The following is an 11,311-nucleotide window of genomic DNA, read 5'->3' as shown; positions in this document are numbered from 1 at the left end:
TAACAGTAGCAGTAAGGTGGTAATATGTGAAGGTCCCTTGAAATGCTGAGTTAACCATGGGTCACCACCTCTGATTATTTGTCCTTGTGCTCAAGTAAATGATGTAGAACGTGAAAAAAAGGACAGGGAAATGACAGGTTAGATACAGATAAAATCTCCCTCTACACTGGTCCATCACACACACTCCCAGGGTGTGTTAGATACAGAGGAAAGCTCTCTCCGCACGGTCCCATCACACACTCCCAGTGTAAGGACAACACAGGTTAGATACAGAGGAAAGTTCTCTTCACAGCTCTGTCACACGCTCCCAGTGTAAGGACAACACAAGTTAGAAAAAAAATAAAGCTCTCTCCACACAGTCCAATCACACACTGCCAGGGTACAGACAGCACAGGTTAGATACAGAGTAAGGCTCTCTCTGCATACATTACATCACACACTCTCAGTGCAAGGACAATACACATTAGATACAGAGGAAATCTCTCTCCACACAGTCTCATCACGCACTCCCAGAGTGGGGGTCAGCACAGGTTAAACACACAGTTGTTACGACGCAGACCATAAGCACAAAAATCACATATTACACGTGCTCATCCAGGTAGACTTTAAGCTGTGGGGAGGGGTTTTTATCTCTGGCACCTGTCAGCCAACTGAAGAAGGGCACTGGCTGAAATTTCCTGCGAATCACGTATGCCCCGAGTGGAATCATCCACACAGTGTCCAGTGAGAGAGATGACCACACCTCCCTCAATCACTAGACTAGGTTGGCACATTTAACTCGCATGTGAACCCTCCAACCAACCCGGGTGCAGTTTACTTCAGGCCTTGCTGCTTCCGTCTCTCCTCCTCACCTTCTCCATCTCCATGTCCTGGATTTTCTGAGGCACTTTGGTGCTGTAGTCAGCTTTGGACATTTTCTCCCTGAGTTTCGCAATCTGCTTCTGAACCTCTCCTTGCTTGTTCCTGAGTTTGGTGACCTCCTTTTCTGCATCAATTAGACCCTTTTAAACGAGAGGCAAAAACAATTGGAAAGAATTAGAAAAGCAATTGGAAACTGTCCGGATGCATCACAGATTGGTACTGCAATTGCTCTGCCAGAGACGGCAAGAAACTGCAGAGAGTTGTGGACACAGCTCAGCACATCGCACAAACCAGCCTCCCCCCCATGGTCTACACTTCTCGCTGCCTCGGGAAAGCCGCCAACATAATCGAGGACCCCTCCCACCCCGGACATTCTCTCTTCTCCCCTCTTCCGTGAAACAGAAGATACAAAAGCTTTAGAACACGTACCACCAGGCTCAAGGGCAGCTTCTATCCCGCTGTTATCAGACTCATTTACAGACCTCTCACGCACCAGAAGATGAACTCTTGATCTCACAATCTATCTCGTTGTCTATATCCTTGCATTTTGTCCACCTGCACTGCACTCTCTCTGTAACTGTAACACTATATCCGGCACTCTGGTTTCTTTTCCACTACCTCGACGTGCTTATGTTTGTAACGATCTGTCTGGATGGCATAGAAACAGAAAGCTTTTCACTGTACATGTGGCAATGATAAAGCAACAGTGGTGACTGGGGGCAGCTGGAGGCAGAGGTCAACACGTCCCTGCCCCAACCTCCATTTACTGCAACCCCCCACCCACTTTCTCCCAAAAATTAAAACTGTCCAAATCTAGTGGTTGACGGGGTGGTGTCAGAAGCAACGGCGGCCCTGTGGCGCAGCGGGTAGAGCCGCTGCCTCACGGCGCCGGTGACCCGGGTTCGATCCCGGCTTTTGGCGCTGTCTGCATGGAGTTTGCACATCCTCCCTGTGAATCCGTCGGGTTTCCTCCCACATCCCAAAGACGTGCCTGGTAGGCTGCTCTAAGTCACCTCCGGTGGAGGCAAGTGGGAGGAGGGGAGGGGAGGGGAGTTGACAGGTCACGCGTGTGAGAAAGCAGACTGCAGCAGAAAGGAGGAGAGTGGGAATGAAACTCGGATTGAATGGTGGGATGGGTTGGAGGGGCCGAGTGGCCGACTCCTATTCTGTGTTCTCGCCCAGGTACTGGTTAAAAATGTGTTTGGATTCCTGCCTCTATCACGCAGTGAAATTATGTTTCCTCAGCTCCCTCTAATCCTCAGATCCATACCTCCCCCCCGCTCGTTAACACAGGAAAAAAAAGGAGCAGGACAAGGCTATTCTGCCTCTCGAATCTGCCCCCATTCAGTATGATCATGGCTGATCTGCCCCAGACCCCAGCTCCTCTTCTGTGTCAGTTCCCCATAACCCTCAAAACTTCATCTTCCTCCCTCTCCACATAGCTCCGGGGATCCGGCCTCCATAGCCCTCTGGAGAGATTCACTGGCTTCTGCGAGAAGAAACTCCTGCACACCTCAGTTCAAATGACTGCACCTTATTTTTGGTAAGTTGGTTCATTATTGTCACATGTACCAAGGTGCAGTAAAAAAAAACTTTGTTTTGCATGCCATCCATACAGATCCTTTCATCACATCAGTACATCAAGGTAGTAAAAGGGAAAACAATATAGTGTTACAGTTACAGAGAAAGTGCAGTGTAGGCAGACAATAAGGAGTAAGGCCACAACGAGGTGGATTGTGAGTCCATCTTATTGTGCTAGGGGACTGTTCAATAGTCTCATAACAGCGGGACAGAAGCTGTCCTTGAGCCTAGTGGTACGTGCTTTCAGGCTTTTGTACCTTATGCCTAATGCTTGGGGGGGGGGGGGGAGAGAGAGGGAGAAGAGATAATCTCTTGGGGGGGGGTGGGGGGAAGAGAAGAAGAACGTCCATGGTGGGAGGGGGTCTTTGATTATGTTGGCTGCTTTACTGAGGCAGCGAGAAGAGCCCTGTCATTCAAGCCTCTCCCACTGATGGGAACATCGATGCCCCTCCTATCATTTCCCATTAAGATCCTGTACGTTTCGGTGAGATCATCCTTCTATGCTCCAAAGAATACATCTCCCTTTTCTTTCAGCTGCCTGTGATAGGACAGCACTCCCTGCCCAGGAATTAGCTGACTGAATCTCTCCTGGACCAGCTCCAGTGCCAGTATCTCCTTTTTCAAGGGAAACAGGTTCCACTAGTTTCCCTTCACCGGGCCTCCCTACATTTCACAAGCCTCAATCAAATCTCCTTAGTTGAGAGAAAACAAGCACAGCCTGCACACTCCCTCCTCAAAGCTGTAATTTTCCAGCCCTCCATTAACCTCCCATGCTGCCCACATCATCCCTCTAACACAAGACCAGAACTGTACGTACCCTGTGGTCTGACCCCAAGCAAGATGGCACCAGAGCGTGGCGCTCGTTGCAAGCTGCTCTCTACAGATCTATTCATTACCCTTACTATAATTGTTCTATGCTTTTAAATTTAAACTCTATGTCACTAACCATTACATCAATGCACTCTGCACTAACCCAATGTAACTGAACTGTGTAATGAATTGACCTGTACAATCAGTATGCAAGACAAGTTTTTCACTGCAGCTCGGTACAAGTGACAATAATAAACCAATACCAAATACCTACAAGGACTCCGTGTTCCTACTTCCTTTGCCTCAGAGTACACATGGCCCAAGATATCTTCTAATACAAACTAACTTTTTTTTTAATATAGTCACTCAATTTTTGTTTTGGCAAGGCCAGCATTTTATCGCCCATCCCCTGATCCTCCTTGAGAAGATGGTGGTGAGCTGCCTTCTTGAACCACTCTAGTCCTGGTGGATGCATTCCTGCAGTGCTGTTGGGGGAGGGAGTTCCAGGATTTGGACCCAGTTGTGATATATGAATTATACATATCCAGGCCAGGATGGAGGGGGGGAACCTGCAGGTTCCCCTGGTGGTTTTCCCCTGCATCCGCTGATACCGGTCCCCGCCCCGCCCCCCCCCGCCCCAACCTTTCTCAGTGGTAGCAGTCACAGGTCGGAGCGGCCCAGGTGAACGAGGCACTTTGTGGATGTCACAGATTGTGCAAGGGTGCTGGAGTGAGGGCGGCAGGTGGCAGAGGGCATGTGCTAGAAAGAAAGGCAGGAGAAACTTGGGTTGTTTTCTCTGGAGCGGCAGAAGTTGAAGAGAGATCTGAGAGAGGTTTATAAGATTATGAGAAGCATAAATGGAGTAGGCAGCCAGTATCTTTTTCCCATGATTGAAAAGTCTAATACCAGTGGGAATGCATTCAAGGTGAGAGCGTTTAAGTTCAAAGGAGACGTGCGGGTAAGTTTTTGTTTACACGGAGATAGGTGGGTGCCTGGAAAACAGCCCCTGTGGTGGTGGTGGAGGCAAATACAATAGGGACGGTCAGGAGGCTCTCAGAATAGCGCATGAATGTGCGGGAAATGGAAGGATATGGACACTGTGTAAGCAGAGAGGATTAGTTTAGAGTGGTAGACGGGAGGGTTGGCTTTGATCTGCTTTGTGTCTAGTCACGGCAAGCCAAGGAGCTTTGTGCTGAAGGTGACTAGGAAACGGAGGAATAGCAGACGTGCCAAGACCATCACCTGGGCCATCAGGTGCACAAACCAAAGACGAGATTAGTCACACGTACATCGGAACGCACACAGTAAAACGTGTCTTCGCATTGAATGTTCTGGGGGGCAGCCCGCAAGTGTCGCCAGGTTTCCGGCGCCAACGTAGCATGCCCACGACTTCCCAACCCGTATATCTTTGGAATGTGGAAGGAAACCGGAGCACCTGGAGGAAACCCACGCAGACACAGGAAGAACGTAAAAACTCCTTACAGACAGTGGCGGGAGTTGAACCCAGGTCTCTGGCGCTGTGATAGCGTCACGCGAACCACTGCGCTAGGCCATCAGGAAATTTGTCATCTGAACCACTGGAATATTACCACCAAAATGTGAAGTGGGGGGGCCGCACCACCAGGTTCAGGAAGGGCTACTTTCCTACAACCATCACACAGGATGCTGGAGGAACACAGTGGGTCAGGCAGCATCTGTGGAGGGATTTTGTCAGAGTTGGGGGGGGGGGGGGGGGGAAGGGAGCGGGGGGTGTTGGGATCAGCTCCCCTTCGCTTACCTTCAGCATCAGGTGAACAGAGCACCTGTCCGACGCAATGGCGACAGCGCACCCCGTGGGGCAGTCCTCGTCCACCAGCACCGTCACCGCCTTGCAGGAGGACAGCGTCTGGATGTAGGAGGTGAACGAACTCACCAGGGCGGCTGTACTCTGGTCCAAGCACTTCAAGTAACCTGCAGGCAACGGGCAGAGAAACTGTGAGCTCGACAACTCTCAGCCAAGTCAAGTCAATAGTCATGAGCACAAGTACCGTGAGGTGCAGGGACAGAGAAGAGCTTGCTTGCAGCAGCAAAGTCAAAGCTGATGTCACGTGCACCAGTCCATGAATGGACAGGTGCATTGAAAAACTTACTTGCAGCAGCATCACAGGCACAGAGCATGAGAGACAACATTCTCAAGAAAAATATAAATTATATACAATTTTTACAAGAACACAATTAGAACAAAAAAAAAGCAAGGTCCACTGTAGTGCAAAGTGGTCCCAGTGTTGCTATACTGAGGTAGTGATTAGTGTTGTGCAGGTTGGTTCAAGAACTGAATGGTTGAAGGGAAGTAGCTGTTCCTGAACCTGGTGGTGTGGGACTTCAGGCTTCTGTACCTCCTGCCCGGTGGTAGCTGTGAGAAGATGGCATGGCCTGGATGGTGGAGGTCTATGATGACGGATGTTGCCTTACCAGCAGCATCACAGGCACATCGGTTCAGACAACACACAGAATACAAATTATATATAAAATATACAAGACAGTGAAGAGATTAAAAAAAGACGGTGCAAAATAAAGACTTTAGTTCAAAAACAAACACAATCACAGACAAGTCTGTGGCAGTGCAAGAGGTGGTCTGCAGTGTTCTGTTGCTGAGGTAGGGTTGGGGTCGTGCTGGTCAGTTCAAGAACCTGGAGACACACAAGATTCTGCAGATGCAGGAATCTGGAGCAACACACACAAAGCATTGGAGGAACTCAGCAGGTCAGGCAGCGTCTATGGAGGGAAATGGACAGTCAACATTTCAGGTCGAAACTCTTTATCTGGACTGGTTTCAACCCGGAACATCGACTGCCCATTCCCCTCCACAGATGCTGCCTGACCCGCTGAGTTCCTCCAGCATCTTGTGTGACAGTTCAAGAACCCGACGGTTGCAGGAAAGTAGCTGTTCCTGAACCTGGTGGTGTGGGACTTCAGGCTTCTGTACCTCCTGCCCAATGGTAGCTGCGAAAAGATGGCGTTGCCCAGATGGTGGGGATCTTTGAATGTTGTGTGGGGACATGCAAGTTCAGACAAGCATGGGGCACAGGTAGGGCAGGGTGTAGGAAATCTTCTTCCATAACGCAGCTGTCTAATATCAGAGGGCATAGGTTTAAGGTAAGGGGTAAGCGGGAATCCGAGGAAAATTTCTTTCACCCCAGGAAGGTGGTTGGAATCTGGAATGCAGTGCCCGAGGGGCTGGTGGAGGCAGAGACTCACAACATTTAAGTATCTGGACGAGCACTTGAATCATGAAGGCAGAGAAAGGCTACAGACCAAGTGCTGGTAAATGGGATTGATGTAGATGGGGCTTGATGTTCGGCAGGGATGATGATGGGCCGAAGGGCCTGTTTCTGTGCTGTACGACATGCGAGCTAGGCAGGAAATGGGCTGGTGAGCAAAGCTGGGGGCGGGAGGGGAGGGGGAGGAGGGTGTGCCAGCGAGAGGCAGCATAACTTAACTGGAATGATAAGCAACCTATAATTTATAGCGAGCGCCCTTTGATGTCTTAACGCACAGACAACAAAGTACCTGCTGCAGCACGCACCGTTAGAATGGAAGAACTAACCTGCACAGTGCACACACTCCTGTTAAATTACTAATAACTCCAGTTCCGAAAGCTCCTTTTACCCAGGAACTGAGAATGTGGAGCTCTCTCAGGCAAGGCAGATGTAGGTCTGCGGAATCTCGACACACAGGAGGGAGAAGGGAACGGGAGGATCTGCTGATGGGGCAAGTTGAATCACAAGTCATACAGCATGAAAACAGGCCCTTCGGCCCACTGAGACTGTGCTGACCATTGAGCTCTCATTTACACTAATTCTGTACCCATCCCGTTTTTACTCCCCCCCCCCCCCCCCACAGATTCTACCCCTCACCCACACACCAGGGGCAATTTACAGCAGCCAATTAACCTACCAAACTGCACGCCTTCGGGACATGGGAAGAAACTGGAGCACCCAGAGGAAACCCGTCCAGTCACAGGAAGAACGTGCAAACCCCATACCCTTCACGCAGGGCCCCAAGGTCGGGATCGAACCGGAGTCGCCGGTGCTGTGAGGCAGCAGATCTACCTGCTGTGCCTGCGGGTGGGTGTGGAAGTGATAAGTGTGAGGTGATGCATTTTGAAGGGTCCAATAAGGGTAGGAAACAAGCTGCACATCGGTAGGGACACAGGGAATATCAAGGAAGAACACTGGTTCACAAGTACAAAGATTCCCAAAGGTAGCAGCACAGGGTGGGTGACGAAGGCACACGGGATACTCGCCTTCATTAAAATCAGAGCGCAGAGGATGAGAGCAGGGAGGCAATGATACAACTTAATAAAACCTTGGTTGGGTTACAGCTGGAATATCGTGTGGAGTTCCAGTGTGCTATAGGTGATTGCACAGGAGAGGGTGCACAGGAGATTCAGGTCGACATTGCCTGGGATGAAGCGTTTCAGTTACGAGGAGAGACTTGGAGAGGGTGGCCTCCTTTCCCTTGGAGCTGTGCCCGAGAGGGGGAAGCTGGAAGAGGTCCACAATATTGCGAGGGGCAGAAACAGGGGAGGTAGTTAAGAAACTTCTCCACATGGGAGAGGTGCCCAAACCGGACAGCTTAGGTTGAAGCTGAGGAGTAAGAGGGACTCGAGCAAGAACGGTTCCACCCAGAGGGTGGTTGGGATCTGGGACGCACTGCCCGAGGGGGTGGTGGAGGCAGAGACTCGCATTACATTTGAACAGCATCCGAAACAAGCACTCAAATCAAAGTTAGAGGGGCTGCGGATCAAGTGCTGGTAAAAGGTACGATGGTCAGCATGGACAAGATGGGCCGAAGGGCCTGTTTGTGTGTTACGCGACCCACTGGTGGTGGGGGGATGGGGGGTGGTGGTGGGAATGAGGACCCTGTGTCTGTGGGCAGACTCTCCAGCACAACCCCACTTGGCTGTGAACTCCCAAAGATCCAGACAGGGGGAGGGGAGCAGCCGACGTCGCATCCAAGAGACAACACCTCCGGCAGTGCAGCCCTCCCTCAGTACTGCACCGGGACCTGGGTGACCCGTCCGGATCAGTCTGGGGAAGAAGGAGCCACCTACCCAGCACCGGGGACACCATCACCCTGCCCACGGGGAGCCAGAGAGGAGAGGTGGGAGGCAGGAGGCGTAGCTGGGATAAAGGCAAATGTCCTGCCCGCGCCGGGGAACGCAAACTCACAGTCGGCCCTGGTCTTGGTGAGGTTGTAGTCGGCACGAAGGGATCGGACAGTGCGGACGATGGACAAGGCAAACTCGGCGTTCCGGTCGAGCTCCTCGTCCCTCCAGTTGTACTGCGGGGGAGAGAAGAGGAGAACTGAGGCACGGCGGCGCTAATTAGATCCATGGACCTCGAGAACGGTCTGAAAACTTGTGCCGTATCCGCCTCCACCACTGCCCCTGGCAGCCCATTCCAGGCACCCAACACTCTCTGTGTTAAAAAACTTACCCCCCTCATCTTAAAGTATTTGATATTTCTACCCTGGGAGAAAGACTCTGTCTACCCTATCTATGCATCTCATAATATTTATAAATCTCTACAAGGTCTCCCCTCAGTGTTCGGCGCTCCAGAGAAAACAACCCAATTCTGTCCAACCTTTTAGCTAATACTCTCTAATCCAGGCAGCATCCTGCTGAACCTCTTCTACACCCTCTCCAAAGCCTCCATGTCCTTCCTGTAACTGGGGCGACCAGAACTGCACACACTACTCCATATGCAATCTAACCAAAGCTTTATACAGCTGCATTGCGACTTCCTAACTCGAATCCTCAATTCCCCAAACAACGAAGGCAAGCATGCCGTGTGCCTTCTTTACCACCCTATCCACGTGTGGCCACTTTCAGGGACTATGGACCCCAAGACCCCTCTGTACATCAATGCTCCTAGGAGCCCTGCCATTCACTGTGCCCTTACATTTGACCTCCCAAGGTACAACCCCTCATACTTGCATCAAGGATGATCCCACACGAGGGAGGCAAGATGCCAATTGGAATCAATGGGGCAAGATGGGAAGAGATGATTTCTTCTGGCCAGGGTTTGCAGGTGGGGTGGGGGAATGCCTTCATTAGAAAATTAAATCAGCAAGTGTTGCTTCTCATATGGGAGATCTCAGACCTGCTCTTCCAAAAGACAGTGGTTCGACTTCAGCTGATTGGCTGGTGTTGGGTAACGGGATACGATCACAAGGCAAGGAGTCAGAATCAAAGTGAGGGGTAGAATGGCTTGAGGGGCGAACGCCCTCCTTTTGCCCTTCTGCTACAGTGACCACTGTCACCTCTATCCAATCGCAACATTTCTTCCCCCCTTTTGTACTACCTCAATGTACTTATGTATGGAATGATCTGTCCAGATGGCAGGCAAACAAGAGCTTCTCACTGCATTACATGTGGCAATAATAAATCGATTAATTGGGAGCCCTACAGCGTGCAAATACACACACCTCCTCATACTCAGGATAGGAGGTCACGGTGATACTCGGCGGGTCCTGAGCCAGTCGCCTGGGCAATCTTTGGTACAGCTCCTCGGTGATGAAAGGCATGAAGGGGCTCAGAAGGCGGAGGGCCACGTCCAGGCAGGTGTACAGTGTGTTCCTTGCGACGCGAGAGGCGTTCTCATCGGTGCCGGCGAACACTGGCTTCAAACATTCCTGGGGGAGGGAGCAAGGAGGGGAAGGGAAACATGATGAAGAGCACATCAAGAGCAGCTTGGACTTGAGAGGAGTTTATGAATCAGAAGAAAAAAAAAGTCCCAGGCAGCTGCAGAGAGGGTGGCAGCAAACAAAGCCCGATCGGGGTTCAGTCTGGAGCCCGGGGCCAGAATCCGGACTGGAGTGCGCACCTGGAGCTCGAGGCCAGAACCCGGACCGGAATGTGCAGCTGGAGCCGGTGCCCGGACAGCAGACCAGAGCCGGGTCCTGGACCGGAGCCAGGGTCCAAAACATTCATGTTTCAGCTGCTTTTGACAAGCTACGTGCAACTCACCAGCTTCCATTTCCCACTCCCTTTAAATTCATTATACCATTGCGTAACATATTAAAAATGACGGAATAAAAGCAGGTTTGGGTATGAATAACTTCCAAAAATCTGCCGCTCTGGCACCATAGTCTCGATGGTGCCGGATCATCGGGGTTTTAATCGGACGGCGTAACAACTCACCAGGTAGACGTCACAAAGCTCGTAGAGCCAGAAGTTGTAGACGGCGGTGGTGATCCCCGGGAAGTCGTACTGCTTGAAGCCGCGATCACAGGATTCCACTGCGTGGCTCAGACGGCTCAGGATCCAGCGATCGATCAGACTCTCCTGGGACGAGCGCTGCAGGGAGGGGGAGACACGGGAGGGATGGGCGGCGGAGAAAGAACGGGTCCCAGGGGTCCCCATCTATCAGCCATCTGTCACTGTCACCACCTCCCAAGATCCCGACTCCTCCAGCCCACCCCAAGATTCCACACTGCGGGAATTTATATCTTAAATCCACTTGTGGTGTTGCATTTTGGAAAGTCAAATCAAGGTAGGACTTTCACAGTGAACAGTAGGGCCCTAGGGAGTGTTGTAGAACGGAGGGACCGAGGGGTACAGGTACATGGTTCCCTGAAAGTGGAGTCACAGGTAGACAGGGTGGTGAAGAAGGCATTTGCAACACTGGCCTTCATCGGTCCTCGACTCCTGAGTGAAGGAGTCGAGGCGTTATGTTGAAGTTGTACGGGACACTGGTGAGGCTACACTTGGAGTACCGTGTACTTTTTTGGTCACCCTGTTATAGGAAAGATGTTATTAAACTGGAAAGAGCACAGAGAAGATTTACGAGGATGTGGCAAGGACTTGGACTGAGTTATAGGGAGAGGTTAGGCAGGCGAGGACTTCATTCCTTGGAGCGTAGGAGATTGAGAGGTGATCTTATAGAGGTGTATAACATCATGAGAGGCATAGACAGGGTCAATGTGCACAGTCTTTTTCCCAGGGTTGGGGAATCAAGAACTAGAGGGCATAGGTTTAGGGTGAGAGGGGAGAGATTTAATGGGAAATTGAAGG

At 51.1% G+C, this 11,311-nt stretch overlaps 2 protein-coding genes across 3 annotated transcripts in view; both read right to left on the bottom strand.

Moving 5' to 3' along the window:
- Nucleotides 1-11,311, bottom strand: part of LOC127586020 (histone H3-like) — a 208,037-nt gene that overhangs the window by 108,597 nt on the left and 88,129 nt on the right. The gene's annotated exons all lie outside the window — the stretch shown is intronic.
- The window catches only part of vars1 (valyl-tRNA synthetase 1), a 66,202-nt gene that overhangs the window by 3,576 nt on the left and 51,315 nt on the right, over nucleotides 1-11,311 (bottom strand). For both annotated transcript variants that reach the window (XM_052043758.1, XM_052043757.1), the window contains exons 26-30: nucleotides 10,439-10,594; nucleotides 9,724-9,930; nucleotides 8,466-8,577; nucleotides 5,030-5,202; nucleotides 852-1,001 (exon numbers count right to left, since the gene is read on the bottom strand). In XM_052043758.1, the coding sequence (XP_051899718.1) occupies nucleotides 852-1,001; nucleotides 5,030-5,202; nucleotides 8,466-8,577; nucleotides 9,724-9,930; nucleotides 10,439-10,594 (798 nt within the window). The remainder of the gene's footprint in view (nucleotides 1-851; nucleotides 1,002-5,029; nucleotides 5,203-8,465; nucleotides 8,578-9,723; nucleotides 9,931-10,438; nucleotides 10,595-11,311) is intronic.

Source organism: Pristis pectinata, chromosome 34 (genome assembly GCF_009764475.1).
Source record: "Pristis pectinata isolate sPriPec2 chromosome 34, sPriPec2.1.pri, whole genome shotgun sequence".
NCBI classification, from domain to species: Eukaryota; Metazoa; Chordata; class Chondrichthyes; order Rhinopristiformes; family Pristidae; genus Pristis; species Pristis pectinata.
This window is presented reverse-complemented; position numbering and strand designations above follow the sequence as displayed.